This window comes from Doryrhamphus excisus, chromosome 6 (assembly GCF_030265055.1).
Source record: "Doryrhamphus excisus isolate RoL2022-K1 chromosome 6, RoL_Dexc_1.0, whole genome shotgun sequence".
NCBI lineage: Eukaryota > Metazoa > Chordata > Actinopteri > Syngnathiformes > Syngnathidae > Doryrhamphus > Doryrhamphus excisus.
In genome coordinates, this window is record NC_080471.1 from 8778555 (window position 1) to 8799312 (window position 20758).

Sequence of the window (20758 nt, forward strand, 5' to 3'; positions counted from 1 at the left end):
AATAATAATTCAGATATGGTGCCACTGCTTTGTCTTTCATTTAGGTGGAGCAAGCGGACATCCTGCCCACAGAAATGGTGTTCACCATCAAAGAGCCTCCTCGCCTCGGTCACGTGGTCCAGCTAACAAACAGCTCAGACGGCACCGACTCACCAGTCCTTGACTATATTCACTCATTCACACAAGAGGATGTCAATCACGGGCGCATCCTCTACGTGTCTGCATCCATCCAGGTTTGCTGTTTACTTTGTTATTGGTATGTGGTGACTTTTTAAAAAAAGGGACCTATTATGCTTTTTTTTTTTTTACTTTTAAATGTAGTTAAAATGTTGTATCCTCGTGTTAAATGATGCCAAAGTTTCAGATAATGAGGTTTACACATTTGAAAGTCAGCCCTGAAAGACATTTGGGATGGCTCAAAATGCTCGGTTTCAGAAGGCGTGGTAAAACTGCCCCTTTGTGATGTCACAGAGGAGCGCACTCCCTTATATGGGCGTGTCTGTAAGTCGGATAAGCTCTCCCAGGCTCTGCTTCTCTGTTTACGCTGCTAGCAATGGCCCGTAAGGGAAAGCCACATTTGTTCACAATTCCTAAAGACGTAACCATCAGTCACAAGTGGTTGGAGTTCCTGATTCCTTACCAGCAAAAGAAATGCATTTTAATCTGCCGGCATTTCACACAGGACTGTTTTGTGAACATGGGCCAGTATGCAGCTTAACTAGCCGACAAATGTATGCTGCTGAAGCCTGATGCCTTTCCAACGTTACTTGTTTGTGTGGAAGAGTCAGAAGAGCAAGCAGTAAGTAACAAATAATCAGTGTCCCAACTGTGGTTATGCTATAGTCTTGAGAAACTTCAGACCGTCCAGTCTCTAGTTCCGGATTGGATTTGGGATCATTTCAAAAAGATAAATCACTGTTAATTATCAACTCCTATAAAGTTAGGTTTGCAGCTAGCAAAGCACTCGGGAGTGTGACCAACCACAGCGGAGTGGGCGTGCCTGGAGGCGGGCCGTTGGTGCAATACCAATACATTAAAACAGACTGTTTATGCTGGAATAGGTGCAGATTCTGGAAGAACTAAAAAGCTTTCTTTTTGTGTTTTTTTGTGTTTTTGTAATATTGTGGGGCGGCACGGCGGTTTAGTGGCTAGGGCGCAGACCTCACAGCTAGGAGACCAGCCATCTCCATGTGGAGTTTGCATGTTCTCCCCGTGCATGCGTGGGTTTTCTCCGGGTACTCCGGTTTCCTCCCACATTCCAAAAACATGCTAGCTTAATTGGCCACTCCAACTTGTCCGTAGGTATGAATGTGAGTGTGAATGGTTGTTTGTCTATATGTGTCCTGTGATTGGCTGGCCACCAGTCCAGGGTGTAGCCCCGCCTCACGCCTGAAGACAGCTGGGATAGGCTCCAGCACCCCCTGCGACCCTCGTGAGGAAAAGCGGTAGAAAATGAATAAATGTAATATTGTGTGGAGCTGCTCTATAGGAGTCCACAACTCAATACAAAGGGCCAAACAATGAGCATAACGGGTCCCCTTTAAAACATGACATACTTGAATAACCCGCATAATGTCTTATGCAGGGTCTCGACGGCTTCACTATGGACGTCAACAATGGTTTTACCACAGTGGAGGACCTGCACATCACGGTCAACATCGTGCCTCGCCTCATCCCTATCGAGACCTTCAACTTCACTGTGAAGGAAGGCTTCAGCCAGGTCATCAACGACAACGTCATCAACATCTCACACCCCTTCTACAACTCCATCAACATCGAGTTTGTGGTGGAGGAGCCGCCGCAGCATGGGGAAATACGTTTCCAGGATGGAGATGAGCTCACGTACTTCACATGGGAGGAGGTACTGTATATGCGTATAAATATAATGACATTGTAAAAGCTGTTCAACTTATTTTAGATTTACTCGATAAAAAGTAAAGAAGAATGCAAAACTCACTTCTTGTGATGGTTTAGATGGTTTAGATGCCAATGTTTTACTACAGAAACTACAGAAGATGTAGTTTTCCAGAGAAGTCAAACAAACAACTGTGTTTCTCATGCGGAAATACACTGAAATGAAAAAATACTAACTGAACCACCAAAATAAAGTCCTAAACCTGGAATGAAGACAAAAGATTGTATACAGTCGCCCCTTGCTATTACATCATGGTTCCATTACAGTTATGCTACAGTATATATTTTAATTAGTTAAATTAATTAATTAGTGGAAATTAATTCATTCCGTGTTGTAGTGGTAAGTTTGAGGCATCTACTTTGTCCTTCCTCTCCACTCCAATTGAAACCCTTTTTTATGTTTAGAAGAAATACTTTTGAGGCTAGCTGGTTAGCTCTCGAGCAACTTTGTGGCTTCTCACTTGTCTTTCCTCCCCAAACCGGTTTGAAACCCTTTCTTAAGTTTAAAAGAAATACCTTTAAGGCTAACTGGTTAGCTTGCTAGCTAGCGGTTGTCGACAGTCCCTGTAGCATAACAGTTGCGCGATATGTTGTAAATAATGTAAAACAGGAGTGCAAAAGTGACAATAAGGGTGTTATTTCATGTCTACGGGGCTCTAATAATGTTTTTGAAAGTATTTAGAAAGTCATAACTATAAAAATAAAAATTATATATAAAATATAATATATATATATATAATATTTTATATAAAATAAAATATAAAAAATGTAAAAAATTATCATTAAATCCTATACTGATTAAATTTATTTATCGCAATTGGGTCTGCAACCAATTAATCACGATAAACGAGGGACGACTATATTCTATGAAAACACAAACAGAATATAGTAGCCTCAAAGAGAAAAAAGTAACATAATTTTAAAGAAAAAAAATCATAATATCACAAGAGCATAAACCCATTTAGGCACCCTTCAATTTCACAATACATTACAACAATCCAACGGTCCTAGTATGCAGTACTGCAACAACAAATATTTACATCCTACATCCATGGAAAGAAACTTCAAAGTTGAGCCCATCTTAAGAAGATTTCATTGAGGATTACCATGCCGAGCAAACCATTGTGGAACTTTCCCCCTCAAGTTACTATTGGGCGCTGTTTTGTCTCCGCCACTTTTGAGGAAAATATTAAAAATACATGAGCAGTTAGCAATGGAAAAACCTCAGAGAGAGCGGACCACATCGTTTGGGTTTTGTCACACAGACAACTGAGGAGCTCCCGCCTCATCCAGCCTCATGCAGAAGTACGCTGGAAAAACTGACGATGCTTTTTGACCGCCTGCAGCCAAAATAAACTGGCAGTGCACATTCCTATTATAAAGTTTGCACACAAACCCGCCCTGTGCTTTTGTTGCTGCCAGACCCACGTCTCTCAAAAAGTGGAAATCATGCCCCTTGGGAGGGGAGGCCAACATTGCATTGATATGATTTGCCACTATGGAAAACTCTCACAGGAATAATACAAAAGCTTTGAGCTTTTTTTTTATGTGTGCACTTCTTTTACTTTTACTCACTGGAGGAATGGAAGCCAAACTGTAATTTCTGACTATTTTCCATAAGTTCAACAGTTCCTAGCGCCACTCTGGGACACTGACACCGTGTGCATACGGAGGTGTGAGTGTGTGCGTAGTGGATGCGTCTTTTATATATATGCCTACAGTTTCACGCGCCGACTGAAGCTCCGCAAAAGAAGGTGAAATAAATCTGACGTGTCAGCTCCCAGCATGGAATCTCTATCAGCTATAATGTCATCTTTCTCCTCCAATAGACCTTCACTTCAATCAGGTTCCAACATCTTTCTATTAGGTGCAGAATGAACTATTAACACAAAAGTATCAGGACAACCGATACTGTAAGTAGTAGTTAGAAAACAGTGAAGCCACTTCTAGACAAAATGGCTGCAGATACGAGACTCAATCCAAATACATATTAATAAAAACTTAAGAAACCACATATAGTTGGTGGGTAGACAAATTATTTTTTTCAGATTAAAATGAACAAAGCATTATTAGAGCCCTGTAGACATGACAAAACACGACTATAGTCACATTTATACTCTTTTTATTTACAACATATTGCGCAACTGCAGGGTCTTGAGACACATGCTAACTCGCAAACTAGAGAGCTAGCGACCTAAACGGTAGCCTTCAAGTTATTTCCTTTAAACTTAAAAAGCCAAAAACTTACCACTTCCACACGGATAGGGAGGATAACTATTAACAGTTATTTAACCTTTAGCATGAACATTAATCAAACGTAATAATTTTTTCTGGGTACATGATACCATACAGCATCCATATCAAACTTGCGCGGGCCGCACTAACATTAAACTTTCATATCAAGGCGGGGGCCTCAAACGAGTGTCCTGCGGGCCACATGTTTGAGACCCGTGCCCTAAATGCAGCATCCTTCTACCAACATATTCACTATCTCTCCTCTGGACATGTCCCAACCATCTCAGTCTGGCCTCTCTGACTTTATCTTCAAGGCCTCTAACATGTAATGTCCCTCTGACATACTCGTTCCTGATCCTATCCATCCTGGTCACTCCCAATGAAAACCTCAGCATCCTCATCTCTGCTACTTCCAGTTCTGCTTCCTGATTCAAATCTAAAAACGTACAGTTTTCACTATTTATCATCATCTCAACATCTCATAAATCAGGGTTCAAGCTTGGTGTGGATTGGGTAAAAAGTACGATTCCTGGTTACAGGTAAAATCTCCCCAAAATGGCATTGAAAAAAATGGCTGACTACCTGCATTTTACAATATAGGATCTTTAATCATTTTCATTTTCCGATGTTTCACTACCCTGCGCTTCGTGTTTCATGATCAACACTTTAAAGGGGAAAACCTGCAATATTATCATTTTATCATCGCCCAACTGTCTAGTATACCTGGTAGAATTATGATGGGGTACATTTCCTAGGAGTTAGGGCATCTTCAAAGCAAAATGGCCGACTACTTGTGCATTTTGACAATACCTCCAGTTGACATGCAGATCCTTTTTGTCCCCCGCAGATCAAACTTGGACATATCTACTACATGCACGACAGCACCGAGAACACCAAGGACAGTTTCACCATCTCCGCCTCGGCTTATGAGATCAAGCGCCGCAGCCTACCCGTCACAGTCTCCGTGACTGTCTGGCCCGTCAACGACGAGCCACCGCGACTGACGCGCAACACAGGTCTGGAGGTAAGGTTCTGGAAAGTACCGTTGTTGCTTCTGTTAGTTCGCTGCTGACTCAGTCGCTGGTGAAACATTGCCGACAGGAAAATCTTTACAGCCTTTTTTTGTTACTTTGTTTTCCCGTCTCTGATGAGGATTCAAGGTGAGCACGAGGGAAATATTTCAACTTGAAATGCAACTTTTATCCTATCCTGAAGCTACAGTTATATCAGCTCCGGTACAGTAAAAGATGGCGGCCAAGCATAAAACTCACATTTCCAAAAAAAGCATTTTGACCAGCGATATATTTTCCTTAACATGATTGAGACGGGACAAAATCTTAGTAGGATTGTTTTCAGACTTAATGAGAAATTCCATGTATATACACATATTGGCTCTATAAATAAGATTTCCCAGCCTTGGCGGAGGTCCACTTATGACTTGTACAGACAGATTTGAACCCAAAGCAATGACCAGTGAGTATAAAGACCTCAAGTCAGACTTTTTCTCACAAATATATCATCAAATAATTACAGTTCAATGAGGGCCACATATCATAAAAGACGTTTGGAAGAAACTCTCCACGAGCTGGGTTGTGTGAGGAGGCCGGCAATTGGGAAGAACTCCCAGCACTGGAACCCAAGTGTGTCATTCAGCGCCACGGCTCCCTGGCAACGCGTATTTTTGGAAAAACCAAAAAGGCTTCATGATGAGGCCGCGGCTTCTCTGGCCCAGCGAGGATCCGGCGGTCGCGCGTCGTTTTTTTTGCTGCGGTTGCTTGATGTAACAGGATAACACACACACACGCATACAAGGCGAGTGTCACTGATTTAAAGCAGGAAGTGCGTGCGTGGTGACCTCTGAGTCCCGCGAGCAGACATGATGACTGGCATTGACTTAACTCAGGCGCGGTCGTGGATCAACCGTTGAGCTCTTGTAGCCCGGTCAGCTGCTCTTTCTTAGTCTTTACATACTCTATATCTGTCTGGTTCTATATATTTCTCATTTTAAATCATAGAAATCGTAGAAAAACGCCCAAAGACTGGAGCTGGAACAAGGTTTGGGGCCAGAGTCCAGATGCGGTGGCAGTACATTAGTAGCAGTACATTAGTAGCAGCCGCAGTCAGACATGTTGCAGGCCCTCAAATGTTCGTTCTCCAGCAGTTATTTAATCATCTGCTACTGTATTATTATTATTATTATTATTATGACCGTCTGAGAGAGGAAATGTGAGCCATCGTGCGTCAGCTCAGGTTATTGGATTTATATAGTTCATCCTTTTACGTTGTAAAAGCATCGATCGCCACATAAAGCATTCATTTTTTAAAAGCACAGCACTCAGTACTGAGAGCAAGGTGATACTTGTGGGCCGGAACAATGGGGCCATCTGGTGGTGACATTTTGGAACTGCATTCTGACGTCACGGGGGTCTATTGAGTGTGACCTCATTTGAAGGACTGATGTTGTCTGTGGGTTTAAAATTAATTAATTCATTTATAAAAGTGTCTTTTCATTCAAACAGTAGAATTTAAATAGTAAATTATTTGAACATTTATGGATGAAATCAATTATCCTATAAGTATTTATTATTTGTTAGCAAAACATAATTTTTCTTAAAATATTTAAATATCAAGTGTGTTTTTAAAACACAAAAACCTAAGCAATAAATAATGTCTTAGCCAATATTTTTTTCAAATGTATTCAAATAATAGTAGTAGCAATAAATACACATGTATGTATTGTATATTATTGTGTATTGTATAAAAGCAAACACAATACATACGTTTTTCTAATTATCTGAAAAACTCAATGTTTTTCAATTTCAAAAAATCAACTTTCTGCTTTTCAGTTATTTTCCAGACATTCTCTCGCCATCATAATTTAGTCCAAATTAGAGACATAATTGTACTACAATATGTTGCTCCAAAGATGAAGCACAGTGCCTCCTATCAATTTATCCCTTTTGTCAAAATCTTACACATTTCCCTGACTTTAAAGACATTCTGAGGCTTGGATGTTGCTCGCTGCTTCCTGTCGCTCAGATTAGTGTCGGCCTGGGAAGCATTGATTTTTGCTCCGTCTAGCAGGAATACCAGGAGATTAAAAACGTGCTTCTTGTTGTTTTTTTTTTTTTTGTGGCTCTTTTCAGGAATGTTATGGAAAACTTGATTGGCTGCGATAATAAACAGCTTTATTCTAGTGCTGATATTTTATTTAATTGGCTTGTTTTAATTGTCTTTTTATTGCATCCATTTCATAACAACAAAATGCTGAGTATTTGATTAATTCATGTGTATAAATAATAGATAATAAATAATAATAGATAATTATACCGCCTTTTACAAGGTACCCAAAGTACTTCAGAGTGAAGTGAACCCATTATTCAGTCACACACTGGTGGTGGTCTACATCTGTAGGCACAGGTGCCTTTGGGTAGAGTGGCAGAAAAGCGCTTACGGCCTCTACGACTTCCACCAAACATTCCTTCACATTCACACGCAAGATGGGGGAAAGTGACTGGGTGGAGGGAGCGGGGATGGAACCACCAACCTTCTAGTTTGTGGACAACTTGTTCTACCTCCTGGGCTACTGCCGCCTAATTACGAACGTCAAATTTTGAAGTGGAAGAACAGAGCAGTATAGAATTAAGACACTGAATAGCCGACTCACCCTATCCTTTCTCTGCTATGTGGGGCAGCTCCAAGTTGCCAAGGAAACAGTACAGCGACTGTGAATGGCACGCAACCATTTGCTTGAATCACTCTTTTTTTGGAGCTCCAATTAATGTGCGTCATATATTCTGCCTAGCAACAAGTGAAAACATGTAGTCAGCTGCTATGCCAAAAATATTTTGGTATATTTGTTATTAGTTATGATGTACTACAATACAATATTGTAAAGTCCTCTAAGATAATGGACACTTGAACGCATCTTTCACATCTCCGCTTTCTTGTCTTCTCCGAGGTCCTCGCCGGAGAGGAGGCCGACATCACATCCAGCATGCTAACCACGGACGACGCAGACACCCCCGCGGAGGAGGTGGTTTACAACGTGGAGATGCCAACCAGCGGCATGGTGGCGTTCAAGGACTTCCCAGAGGAGGGCATTGCCAATTTCACACAGGCTCAAATCAACAACGGGGAAGTAATCTTCATCCACGAGGGTGAGGAGGATAGAGACACACCCGAGAGTCAAAACACGTTGACGTGAAAGACGAGTCCTGATCCTGTCAGCACGCTGTAAATAAATAACTTTAAAAGTCGACTCTTTGTGTGTCTGCAGGTGAGGACTCGGGCGGGTTCAGCTTCACAGTGACAGACGGCGAGCACACGTCTCCTCTCTACAGATTCGTGGTCACGGCTAGACCCCTCACTATCACCATGGTAACGCAAGAGGAGCTGATGGTGTTCCCAGGTAAGATGTCAAAATCCTTTATAAAAAGCAGTCAAGGCAAGCAGCAGTGCTACAGTAAATATACAAGCTTAAAAACATTTATGGTGTTGTTTTTTTAGTTTATTATAGATTTAGATTATTTATTATCGTTTATTTTTTGCTTATTGCTTTATCGTTTTAATTAAAGTTTTTTTACTATTATTTTTTTTTTATTCTCATAAAAAGTAAATTCATTAATTCATTAATTTTTTACCGCTTATCCTCAAGAGGGTCGTGGGGGTGCTGGACCCTGGACTGGTGGCCAGCCAATCACAGGGCACATATAGACAAACAACCATTCACACTCACATTCATACCTATGGACAATTTGGAGTCACCAATTAACCTAGCATGTTTTTGGAATGTGGGAGGAAACCGGAGTACCCAGAGAAAACCCACGCATGCACGGAGAGAACATGCAAACTCCACACAGAGATGGCCGAGGGTGGAATTGAACCCTGGTCTCCTCGCTGTGAGGTCTGTGCGCTTGAAGTAAATTTATTTTTTGTAATTTTTTTATTTAATAATTTTGTTGTCATTGTGTATAAATGTATTATATTTAATGTATATTATTTAGGATTGTGATAGATTGTATAAAGGACAACACTTGTGTATATGTGTACCTGAAAATAAAATACAAATAATTCAATAAATATATAAAAATAAATAAATAAAACAATAAACATTACAGTAAATGTTTATAAATTATAAAATAAAAAAACAAACAAACAGAAAAAAAAATCTTTACGTGTTTTTTAAATAAAAATGTTATGTATAATCCAGGGTTTTGGCCGCACAGTGGGGGAGTGGTTAGCATGTAGGCCACACAGTCAGGAGATGGGGAAGACCTGTGCTCAATTTTCCGCTTGTGCATGTCTGTGTGGAGTTTGCACTTTCTCCCGGAGGGTTTTCTCAGGGTACTCCAGTTTCCTCCCATACTCCAAAAACACATGCATGTTCCGTAACCTTGTATGCAATGAAATAGTGTTTTAAAGAGTTTTAAATCAGTCACAGTAAAAAGTGGTTTTAACAAATTTCCTTTCATTATTATGAAGCACGCTGTATATTTTTTCCAAGTTGACGATGAACCTCACTTAACCCTTAGATGCTCGAGTGAGTGGACCCTACACTCTTCCATAAGTGGGTCAAAAATGACCCATACTAGAATCAATGCGTTTTTATGCCAATTTTGCCATTTTGGTTAGGAATAATCACTTGTATGATATTTAGTATTATATTTAGGACCACACAAGAATGATTTCATGTTAGAAAAGTCTTAATTTTTCACTTTTTTACATCTTTGAAAAAGAAAATGACCCTGTACAACAATAACAAATGTACAATATGTACAATATGTACAATATGTACAATATGTACAATATGTACAATATGTTCAATATGTACAATATGTACAATAAACAAAAATAAATGCGAGGATCCATTGTGTGTTGCATAAAGGTAAGTTAAAAATGTGAATGGCATGATATCGAAAACATGTTTTTTGAGGAATACCTGGAATATGAAATGATAACAATTTTTCATTATGAAGATATTTCAAGAAAACAACCTGACCGGGTCATTTTTGACCCACTTATGGAAGGTTGGGGTAGATACACAAAAACAAAAATGTTTTAAAATGTATAAAAGATAAGTTAAAAATGTGAACGGCATGATATCAAAAACATGTTTTTTGAGGAATACCTGGAATATGAAATGATAAAACATTTTAATTACAAAGATATTTGAAGAAAACAACCTGACCGGGTCATTTTTGACCCACTTATGCATCTAAGGGTTAATAAAAACATCATGAATCAATATCGCCAATCCTAAGCTCCCAACGTAAAAAAAACACACACACCGTATACGGTGTATATAAAAGCATGTAAAAAAAAAAAATACTAAATTGACTCTGGAGTCTGCTTAAGTTCAACTGCTTCAGTGAGGAACTTAATTTTCCGCTGATTAACGTGTGTGTGTGCGTGTGCGCACCCGTAGGAACGAGGCAGCCCATCACCAGTGCCAATCTGGGGGCCGTGACTAACGAGGATGGAAATGAGATCAGCTACTCGTTGGTCCACCCCCCTCGTTTGGGGAGGCTGATCATGGCCAACGACAAGAACCAGATGGAGGAAATCAGCCGCTTCTCCCAAACGCAGGTGACCACTTTGTGTGTGTGTGTGTGTGTGTGTGTGTGCGTTTTCATGAGGTCAAAGAACAAATTGTGAGACCATTTTTGTGGGCCTAACCTCTGTTTGGGTATAAAGGATACTGGTAGAGGACCTGTTGGGAAGAGCCAGACACTGCAATTCATTGGCCCTCTACCAGAAGGTAGTAGTCAGCTGAAGATGGTTACTTTACCTTATATATATTTTTTTTTTTTGGATGGGACTTAATTTGTGTAGTGTCATATAAAATATATATGCTCATCTCCATCAATAATTGGATTGCATAAGCAGCACAGCCTGCAAACTGCTGAGCAGAAACGTCTCAATGTGATTATTTGAGTTCTTTGCTGGCTATGTGTGTGTTTGTGTGTGTTTGTGTGCATAAGCATTATTCTACTTGAGTGTGTGTGAGACAGAGAGAGAGTTGAGTTCAGGACATGTTGACCTCAGAAAAATAAACAAGCCTCCACATTCCGACATTCAGTCTCAACTAGATGCAGAACGCCAATTTCCCTGCGGGTTTTTTTTTTTCCAACTTCCTGAGGGAAGAAGATGTCAGCTGAAAAATGTCAGCTGAGTGCCTCTAAAAATAAAAAATAATGAGTTCTCTGAGTGGAAAACTTAAGTTATTGTCCTACTGTATGTCTTCAATGCTGTCTCTCCTCATCCTTAGCTGGAATCAGGAGTGATCTTCTATGAGCACCAGATGCCTGAGGACCCCTTCTGGGTGGTGAGGGACTCTATGGAGCTCATCCTGTCATCCCAGCCCGCCCCGGACATCCGTCACATGCTGCCTGTCACCGTGTCATACTACGCCACGCACAGCAACATCTCCTCTCAGCTGTGGAGGAACAAAGGTAAATGTGTGGAAATACAGTGCAAGGAAAGCAGTGTTTTTCAACCTTTTTTGAGCCACGGCACGTTTTTTTTTTTTACATTGTAAAAATCTTGTGGCACACCACTAACCAAAAATGTTCCAAAATGTCACCACGACCTCACACGTGCATCAATAAGTCTATGGGAGGAACAAAGTAGGTGTTGCCACACGGACCAATATTACATTGCTCTGCCAGTCTTTACACCACAGACACTCCACAGTAGCCACGTTTTTACATCACCACTTTTTCTCTTTCCGAATGACCTTTCAGGAAACAATGGTATCCATGGAAAGGAATATTCCAATCTCTTGTCTACATGCGCCGTGAAAATCAACCAGAATAGTCAATAGGGCATGCCCAGTAAAACGTAAACACCAACATCACGTGATACCGGCTTCCCTGAGTTTTTCTTTCACTTGTTGGAATAACTCCGTATTGCCAGTTTTTCGTCTGTCCAGTCTTGAAATTTAGTTTGAATCAAAAACAAACTTTGCTTAGTCCAGTGCCGATTGCTGGCCTCCATTTTTAAAAGTGAAGAACGTCTGGATCTGCGTGTTACGTCATATCTGAGCATGCGCTGAAAGAACGCACCCGGGATAAATTTAAACAGGAAAAGATCACGTTCAATCTTGCTAATATTTTATAATTAAACTCAGGACATGTTTTATATAGATTTTCTTTTTTAATAAAACTGTACTTGTGAATAAAGTATAGAAGGGTTTAGATCAGGGGTCTCAAACTCAATTTACTTGGGGGCCACTGGAGCTAGGGTCTGGGTGAGACAGGGCCGCATCAGGTTTTCCAAAAAAAAAAAAACACATTCATTAAAAACAAAATTTTTTAAAAAAACTTCGCCTTGGTTCCAATTTTCTACAATAAAAGCTCTGATAAAACACTGTTCTCAAATATCTTACTTTTTATTTTTCTACACAACATAAGATGAAAAATAAATAAACATATCAAGAATAAAGAAAATCAATCAATCAGTAATAAATAAATATAATAATAATAATAATAAAATGGCAAATAATAAAAACTTAAGAAACCACATATAGTTGGTGGGTAGACAAATTATTTTTTTCAGATTAAAATGAACAAAGCATTATTAGAGCCCTGTAGACATGACAAAACACGACTATAGTCACATTTATACTCTTTTTATTTACAACATATTGCGCAACTGCAGGGTCTTGAGACACATGCTAACTCGCAAACTAGAGAGCTAGCGACCTAAACGGTAGCCTTCAAGTTATTTCCTTTAAACTTAAATAGCCAAAAACTTACCACTTCCACACGGATAGAGAGGATAACTATTAACAGTTATTTAACCTTTAACATGAACATTAATCAAACGTAATAATTTTTTCTGGGTACATGATACCATACAGCATCCATATCAAACTTGCGCGGGCCGCACTAACATTAAACCTTCATATCAAGGTGGGGGCCTCAAACTCTAGATTCTAGATTCTGTTCCACAGATGGCGGTAATGCATACGAAAGCTGCTTGCCAACCGCCAATAAACAACAGAAGAAGAAAAACACCACGAAGAAGAAGGCACCCTGACAACTTTCCGTTTGAGCGGGTACAAGATACCTCAATCGGATTGGTTAAAGGAATATTCCATCCCTGTTCAATTCTTTCCGTTTGAGCAAATAAACCAAATGCAATTGGAATATTTGGGTCCATGTATACTATTGACATAATGGCTATTGACATAATATTTGCAAATGATGATTAATAAATGTTAATTCTAAAAAGTGATATTGGATAATTCCTCACGGCACGTCTGATGGTTTCTCAAGGTACACTAGTGTGCCGCGGCACAGGGGTTGAAAATCACTGCTATAAAGCACCACTACTTGCCCAAAGGCAGCAGGTGTGTCCTGCTGCACTACCTTCTGCCAGAATTCCAGACCTCTAGGGAGGAACCAAAACACAACACCGAGCAAGAGAAAAAAAAACTGAAGCATGACTGTCATGTGGGAAATGACAGTAACGTCCCCTAGGGATGGATCCCAGATGTCAGAAAGTCCAAAATAATACACGGTGGGTGGACGGAGTACAGACACTGAGAGTGGAGCAGTGGTGCGACCAGAGAAGGCGAGTAGAGCAACTCTAGTCGCTCCACCGAAACCGAAAGCTGGCATGGCTCCTGCTCAAGGGATAGACACATTCGAGACATTCCCCCTTGAGAACAGGAAGGTGTAGGACGCTCAGGGGGGGAAACCTCCGGTCAAACCGGGACCAGTTGTCAAGTAGGAACAAGAGGAAGTTACCCTGCTGGAACAAAAGACAGGGATGGGTGGAGGGAGGTCTGGAGGAGGAGCCTATCAATTTGTTTTCATTTGCAGCTATGAATTTTCAAACCTAAGTTATTGGTCGTTTAGTGCGTCACATAGCTTATTAAGTGACAACCAGTCTGCTTTTTGACCTCCAACCTTGACAATAAATGAGTAGAAAACTAATGCTGAAATGAACGAATGGATGAGCCAAGCTGATTAATAGCGTAGATCGAAAAAAAAAAGAATCATTTTTGGATCCTCTAAGGAATGGGTCTCAAACTCAATTTACCTGGGGGCCACCGGAGCTAGGTTCTGGGTGAAGCTGGACCGCATCAGGTTTTCAAAAAAAAAAACAACACACATTTATTAAAAACTGGAAAAAAAATCAATAAAAAAAATCTTCAATGCTTTTGCTTCTGCTATACCCTACACTTTTTCGGTACTTTGGTTCCGGTTTTCCACACCAAAATATCTGATAAAACATTCCACTGTTCTCAAATATCTTAATTTTTATTTTTCTATACACAAAATAAGATAAAAAATTGAGAATAAAGACAATAAATCAATCAATCAGTAATAAATAAGTCAAATAATAATAAAACAGCAAATAAGAAAAACGTAAGAAACCACATACAGTTGGTAGAGAAATTATTTTTTTCAGATTCAAATGTACAGTATTAACAGTTATTTAACCTTTAACATGAACATTAATGAAACTTAATAATTTGACCCAATTAGCAAGTTAGCATCGTACTCAGTTCCATCTGGGAGCAGCGTCGTAACTTGATGAGATGCTTTATCTTGACGTGTATGTTTCATTTTATTCCAAATCATTTCCTGCATTTATTTGTACCCAGCGTCATAAGCCTTTAGCTTCATTGCTAATCCAAAGCAAAACAGGGCGGGGTAACAGGGTAGGGTAACAGTATGGGCGGGGCAAAATCATGTTAATTGTGTCTGGTGTGCACACAGCTGTCATTTCAACATTAAACTTTGGTATCAAGGTGGGGGCCTCAAACTAGCGTCTTGCGGGCCGCATTTGGCCCACGGGCCGCAAGTTTGAGACCCCTGTTCTAAGGAAACTGAAATGTGCTCATTGTTTCCCTACAGGTCTGGAAATCGTGCAAGGCCAGAGGAAAACAATTGATGAGTCCATCTTGGATGCTTCCAACCTCCTGGCCAGCCTTCCTGAGTCCGAGAGAGCCGAGACGGATGTGGTCTTTGAGATGAAGCGCTTCCCTGACCATGGACGCATCACCCTAAGGGGTCAGGACTTACCTCGGGATGCACCCTACTTCATGCAGAAAGATGTGTTCCAGGGCGAGCTGGAGTATCTCCATGACGACTCAGGAGCCTCCTTTGACAGCTTCTCCTTTAGGGCCCGTCTGAAATCTCAGAGTCGTACTTTGACCTCCCCGGCCGACGCTGTTGTCCTCGAGGAGATCTTTAACGTCTCCGTTAAACGTCGTGGCTCGGAATCCCCTGAGCTTGTCACTATTGACATGCTACTAGAAGTCCTGCAAGGGTCTATGGCCGTTTTGACCCAGAAACATCTGAACACCCACGATGAAGACAGTCCCCCAGATGAGGTCCACTTCAAGGTGACCAAAGCGCCAAGAAACGGGCATTTGGTGGACACTCACACCATGGACAGCCTCTCTGAGTTCACCCAGGAGATGATCAACCGCGAGCAAGTGGGCTTTCAAAGTGACGGCAGCCTGGCGGACGGCTTTGTGGAATTCATCGTGTCAGACGGAGAACATGAGACCGAGCCGCACACGCTCCACATCGGGGTCCTCGCTCGCACGCTCATTCTGGACAAAGCCCCGGAGATCAAGGTGAAGCAAGGAGATGACGAGACCCTGGTGACTGAAGAGATGCTGAGAGCAACCACCGGTGGTCCCGTGGAGGAGGACGTCCTGTACAAGATCACGAGCGTCCCCAAGTACGCAGCGGTCATGGTAGACCGCCAGCCCACTTCAGCCTTCACCCAGAAACAGATCAAAGAAGGAAGAGTCAGCGTCCGCTTTGTGAAGTCCACTTCACCTCGCGACAGCGTGGCCTTCATTGCTCGCAGTCGAGCGGCTAACGTGTCGTCTGTTCTCAACATCACGGTCCAACCTCTGGCCAAGATTGCTCAGGATCCCCGACTCCCCCGAGGCTCGCTTGTTCAACTGGACAGAAAGCTTCTCGACGCGACGCCCCTGGCGAACAAGACCAGGACCAACCCAACGTTCACCGTCATCCAGCAACCACGAGGAGCTCGATTCGTCAGATCTGGTGGTCCTGGTGCAGGCCAGCCGGTAGACTCGTTCAACCAACGAGACCTGGATGAAGGGCGTGTTGCTGTAGAAATCCCAAAGAGCTCCTCTGGGTCCCAAGATGGGGTCACTCAAGATGAGGCCCGATTATTGCTAAAGGCTCATGGAGTCCCCCCAGCAGAGTGTGTGCTTTCTTTTCAAACTGAGCCCTACAACGCCTCTGGGGTCTACCCTGCCACTCTGTTGACGGTCCCCTCAGGGGCCCCATCGAAGGACAACAATAATGTGGGCGGGTCCCCTCGTGCGACTCCTGAAAGCCCGCTTTGGAAAGCCAACAAGGACCAACCCCAAGTGGAGGCCACCACCGCAGCCCCCTCTGGCACCAGCTCCCATAGGAACCCCGTGGTTTCTCGACGGGGTAATGTGTGGTCCATTCTCATACCCATTCTGGTCATCCTCATACTCCTGCTCCTGGCAGCCATTTTAGCGTACTACCTGGTGCGGAAAAACAAAACAGGCAAGCACAACGTCCAGACGGCGGCATCCAAGCCGAAAAACGGAGAAGTGGCCGGCACTGAAACCTTTCGGAAAACCGACCCGGCAAATAACATCCCCATGTCCAATATGGATTCCAAGGAGGCTGATCCGGAGTTGCTGCAACACTGTCGGACGACTCCGGCCTTGAAAAAGAATCAGTACTGGGTTTGAGACTTTGGACCTCACCACCCCCCAAAAAGAGGCCCTTTTCCAAGTCTTCTTATCAGTATTAAAGACTTTTGATGGATTTTTGTGCTCCGACACCAACTGATCTCAACATTAACTGTGGACTGATTCTCAGGCAACAAGACACTGAATAGTTGTTGACAAAGCGAGAGGCAGTCTTTTATCTTCTGGTGCCATGTCTATTTATTTTATCATTCCCCTTTGTCAAAAGGCACAAACGACATAAACATGCTCCGTGTTTGCAAAAAGAAAATATTCTGGCTCTGCCATCTTTTTTTTTTTTTTTTCAGCCCACATTTTTACAGCATTTGTTCACCATTTTTATAATAGATTAGTTTAAACATAAAGAAGACCACGATCTGCCTCTTTTTATGTTACTGTTTCTTCAGTTGTTTCTCAGGGCTAAATTCAGTCATCACTCGCAACATTTCATTAGTTTGTCTATTTTTGGAGGATTTGGTACTACAGTAAACCTCGGATATATCGGATTCAATTGTTCCCACTGGTTTTGTCCGATATAAGCGAAATCCGTTATATGCGTATACCGGAAAATGTCCGTTTTACGCATATATCGGATTTATATCCGGTATATGCGTAAATCGGATTTTATCCGTTATAAAAAGGCACTTGCTTGACTATGTTTCCAATGAACCTGGACGCGCAGGCAACGCTGCAAATGACGTCGTATAGCGGCCTGTCACAATTCGGCGAATCGGAGCGCCACGATGCGGCCATCCGATATATGCGAGGGAAATTTAATGGAAATGCATTGGAACGGGACTGGAGATTTTGTCCGAAATAGGCGAAATCCGTTATAAAAAATCCGATATATGCGATGAATTTTTATTGGAAATGCATTACAGAAAAATCGGTTCTTTTTTATCTGTCCGTTGTGAGTGAATTTCCGATATATCCGAGTCCGATATATCCGAGGTTTACTGTAAAAATAAAACAAAAAACATGAGAAAAGTTGGTGTAAAAACTTGAATTTAGCTCAGAGTACTGACCAGTTGGTCTTAAACTAGGGATGGGGTTGTTCTAATCCAGTATCGGATTACGGTAACCAGCGTAAATCACGTATTGGAATTTGACAATACCACCTACAGGGATTTCCGATCCATGAGCCACGCCCATGTTTTGTTGTTGTCGTAGCCAAACGTAGCCAAAAGAGTAGCCATCCTCCATAACAGTCGTGTTGGTAGAGACTGGTACTCTTTTAGCTACATTTGCTAATATTCTTTTCACATATTATTACATATTAATACAAACTCAGTTCTGGTATCGGAATTGGGTCTGTATCGGTAGATATGTGGATCAGATATGTGGCTGGATGCATCCCTACCTTAAACACACCTTGATGGTTCAGATGTTCTAAGCATTCCATACTGTTGTAAGCTACATATTGTGATGTACTGAAATATTGTTGTTGTTTTTTTTGCAGACGTTTATGTCATAATCATGAACTTTGACTTCCTTGTTCGTCTCTGCTTGGAGGATAAAATAAAAATGAGCTAGACTAGAATTTCAGTTGTTTCTCCACTAAATGTTGTCGCTTTGTCTTACTTTTCACGTTAACGTTAAAAACTTACAGTAACTTTTAACGACCATTTACTAAATTGTTGTTGATGTGTGTTGAGATTTGGAGATGGCATAGAGCTCAGGAAGTGATGTATTTGGAGGACAGCGTATATATTTCCTGTGAAATGTTTGTTCTTTCTTACCACACATTCTCTGCATTTTATGCATTTTTAAAAAATGTAAATAATCAGTTTTTGGTGAGGTTTGGGGTATTCATTTGTGTTTGTCTGTACTCCAATTAAACATTTAATGATAACTAACCACCCTTTTATCCATACTGCTCCTTCCCTTTTGTTTTCATTCCTGTGTCATCACCACCACTTCCACCTTTTTCATTCATCAATTTATTTGTGTGATACAGCTGCAAATAAGTATTTGAACACCTGAGAAAATGAATGTTAATATTTGGTACAGTAGCCTTTGTTTGCTATTACAGAGGTCAAACCTGTGTATCATCTAGAATTCTGACCCTGAAAGACCTGTTAGTCTGCCCATTAGAAGTCCACCTGCACTCCATGTATCATCCTGAATCAGATGCACCTGTTTGAGGTCGTTAGCTGCATAAAGACACCTGTCCACCCCATACAATCAGTAAGACTTTAACTTGTAACATGGCGAAGACCAAAGAGCTGTCCAAAGACACCAGAGACAAAATTGTACACCTCCACAAGGCTGGAAAGGGCTACGGAGCAATTACCAAGCAGCTTGGTGAAAAAAGGTCCACTGTTGGAGCTATCATTAGAAAATGGAAGAAGCTAAACATGACGGTCAATCTCAATCGGAGTGGAGCCCCATGCAAGATATCACCTCGTGGGGTCTCAATGATTCTAAGAAAGGTGAGGAATCAGCCCAGAACTACACGACAGGACTTGGTCAATGACCTGAAAAGAGCTGGGACCACCGTTTCCAAGGTTACTGTAGGTAATACACTAAGACGTCATGATGTGAAATCATGCATGGCACGAAAGGTTCCCCTGCTTAAACCAGCACATGTCAAGGCCCGTCTTAAGTTTGCATATGACCATTTGGATGATACAGAGGAGTCATGGGAGAAAGTTTTATGGTCAGATGAGACCAAAATAGAACTTTTTGGTCATAATTCCAATAAGCGTGTTTGGAGGAAGAAGAATGAAGAGTACAATCCGAAGAACACCATCCCTACTGTGAAGCATGGGGGTGGTAGCATCATGCTTTGGGGGTGTTTTTCTGCACATGGGACAGGACGAGTGCACTGCATTAAAGAGAGGATGACTGGGGCCGTGTATTGTGAGATTTTGGGGAACAACCTCCTTCCCTCTGTCAGAGCATTGAAGATGGGTCGTGGCTGGGTCTTCCAACACGACAACGACCCAAAGCACACAGCCAGGAAAACCAAGGAGTGGCTCCGTAAGAAGCATATCAAGGTTCTAGCATGGCCCAGCCAGTCTCCAGACCTGAACCCAATCGAAAATCTTTGGAGGGAGCTCAAACTCCGTGTTTCTCAGCGACAGCCCAGAAACCTGACTGATCTAGAGAAGATCTGCGTGGAGGAGTGGGCCAAGATCCCTCCTGCAGTGTGTGCAAACCTGGTGAAAAACTACAGGAAACGTTTGACCTCTGTAATAGCAAACAAAGGCTACTGTACCAAATATTAACATTCATTTTCTCAGGTGTTCAAATACTTATTTGCAGCTGTATCACACAAATAAATTGTTAAAAAATCATGCATTGTGATTTCTGGATTTTTCTTTTTAGTTTATCTCTCTCACAGTGGACATGCACCTACGATGAAAATTTCAGACCCCTCCATGATTTCTAAGTGGGAGAAATAGCAAAATAGCAGGGTGTTCAAATACTTATTTTCTTCACTGTACATATATGCCAACACATTTAAAGATTGTTCATGATTTATATATGTTTTAAGTTTGACCACCAGGTGGCGGCATTGTCCATTCCCAGCTATATGTGAGGCGAAAACAACAATCTTTCTTCCTCTCTTTGACGTCATCAGCGCTCAGCTGTGATTATGCAAGGTTTGTATGTCTCTGCTGGAAACCTTTCAAGACGAAAAGAATCCACAGTCTTTGTTTGTTTGTTTTTTTTGCATACGTGCGCAAAGCGAGTTCATTTTGTCATCAACACTGTAAACTGTAAACATGTAAGGTGATGATGAAATAAACTGGAGAGATGATGAGAAACACATGAGGCTGCTTTGTTAAATATCCCAAAACACCATTACACATGTAGGCTATGCTTTTATAAGCCTGTGAAAGAATGTTAACAATATTTTTGAGATCTATTTATTAT

At 41.5% G+C, this 20758-nt stretch overlaps 1 protein-coding gene across 1 annotated transcript in view; it reads left to right on the forward strand.

Moving 5' to 3' along the window:
* The window catches only part of cspg4 (chondroitin sulfate proteoglycan 4), a 75845-nt gene extending 57073 nt beyond the window's left edge, over positions 1 to 18772 (forward strand). The window contains exons 4-11 of the mRNA XM_058076147.1: positions 45 to 233; positions 1586 to 1861; positions 4997 to 5173; positions 8111 to 8309; positions 8429 to 8560; positions 10577 to 10737; positions 11420 to 11603; positions 15021 to 18772. Of these exons, the coding sequence (XP_057932130.1) occupies positions 45 to 233; positions 1586 to 1861; positions 4997 to 5173; positions 8111 to 8309; positions 8429 to 8560; positions 10577 to 10737; positions 11420 to 11603; positions 15021 to 16879 (3177 nt within the window). The 3' untranslated portion in view covers positions 16880 to 18772. The remainder of the gene's footprint in view (positions 1 to 44; positions 234 to 1585; positions 1862 to 4996; positions 5174 to 8110; positions 8310 to 8428; positions 8561 to 10576; positions 10738 to 11419; positions 11604 to 15020) is intronic.
* Positions 18773 to 20758: the final 1986 nt, after the last annotated feature.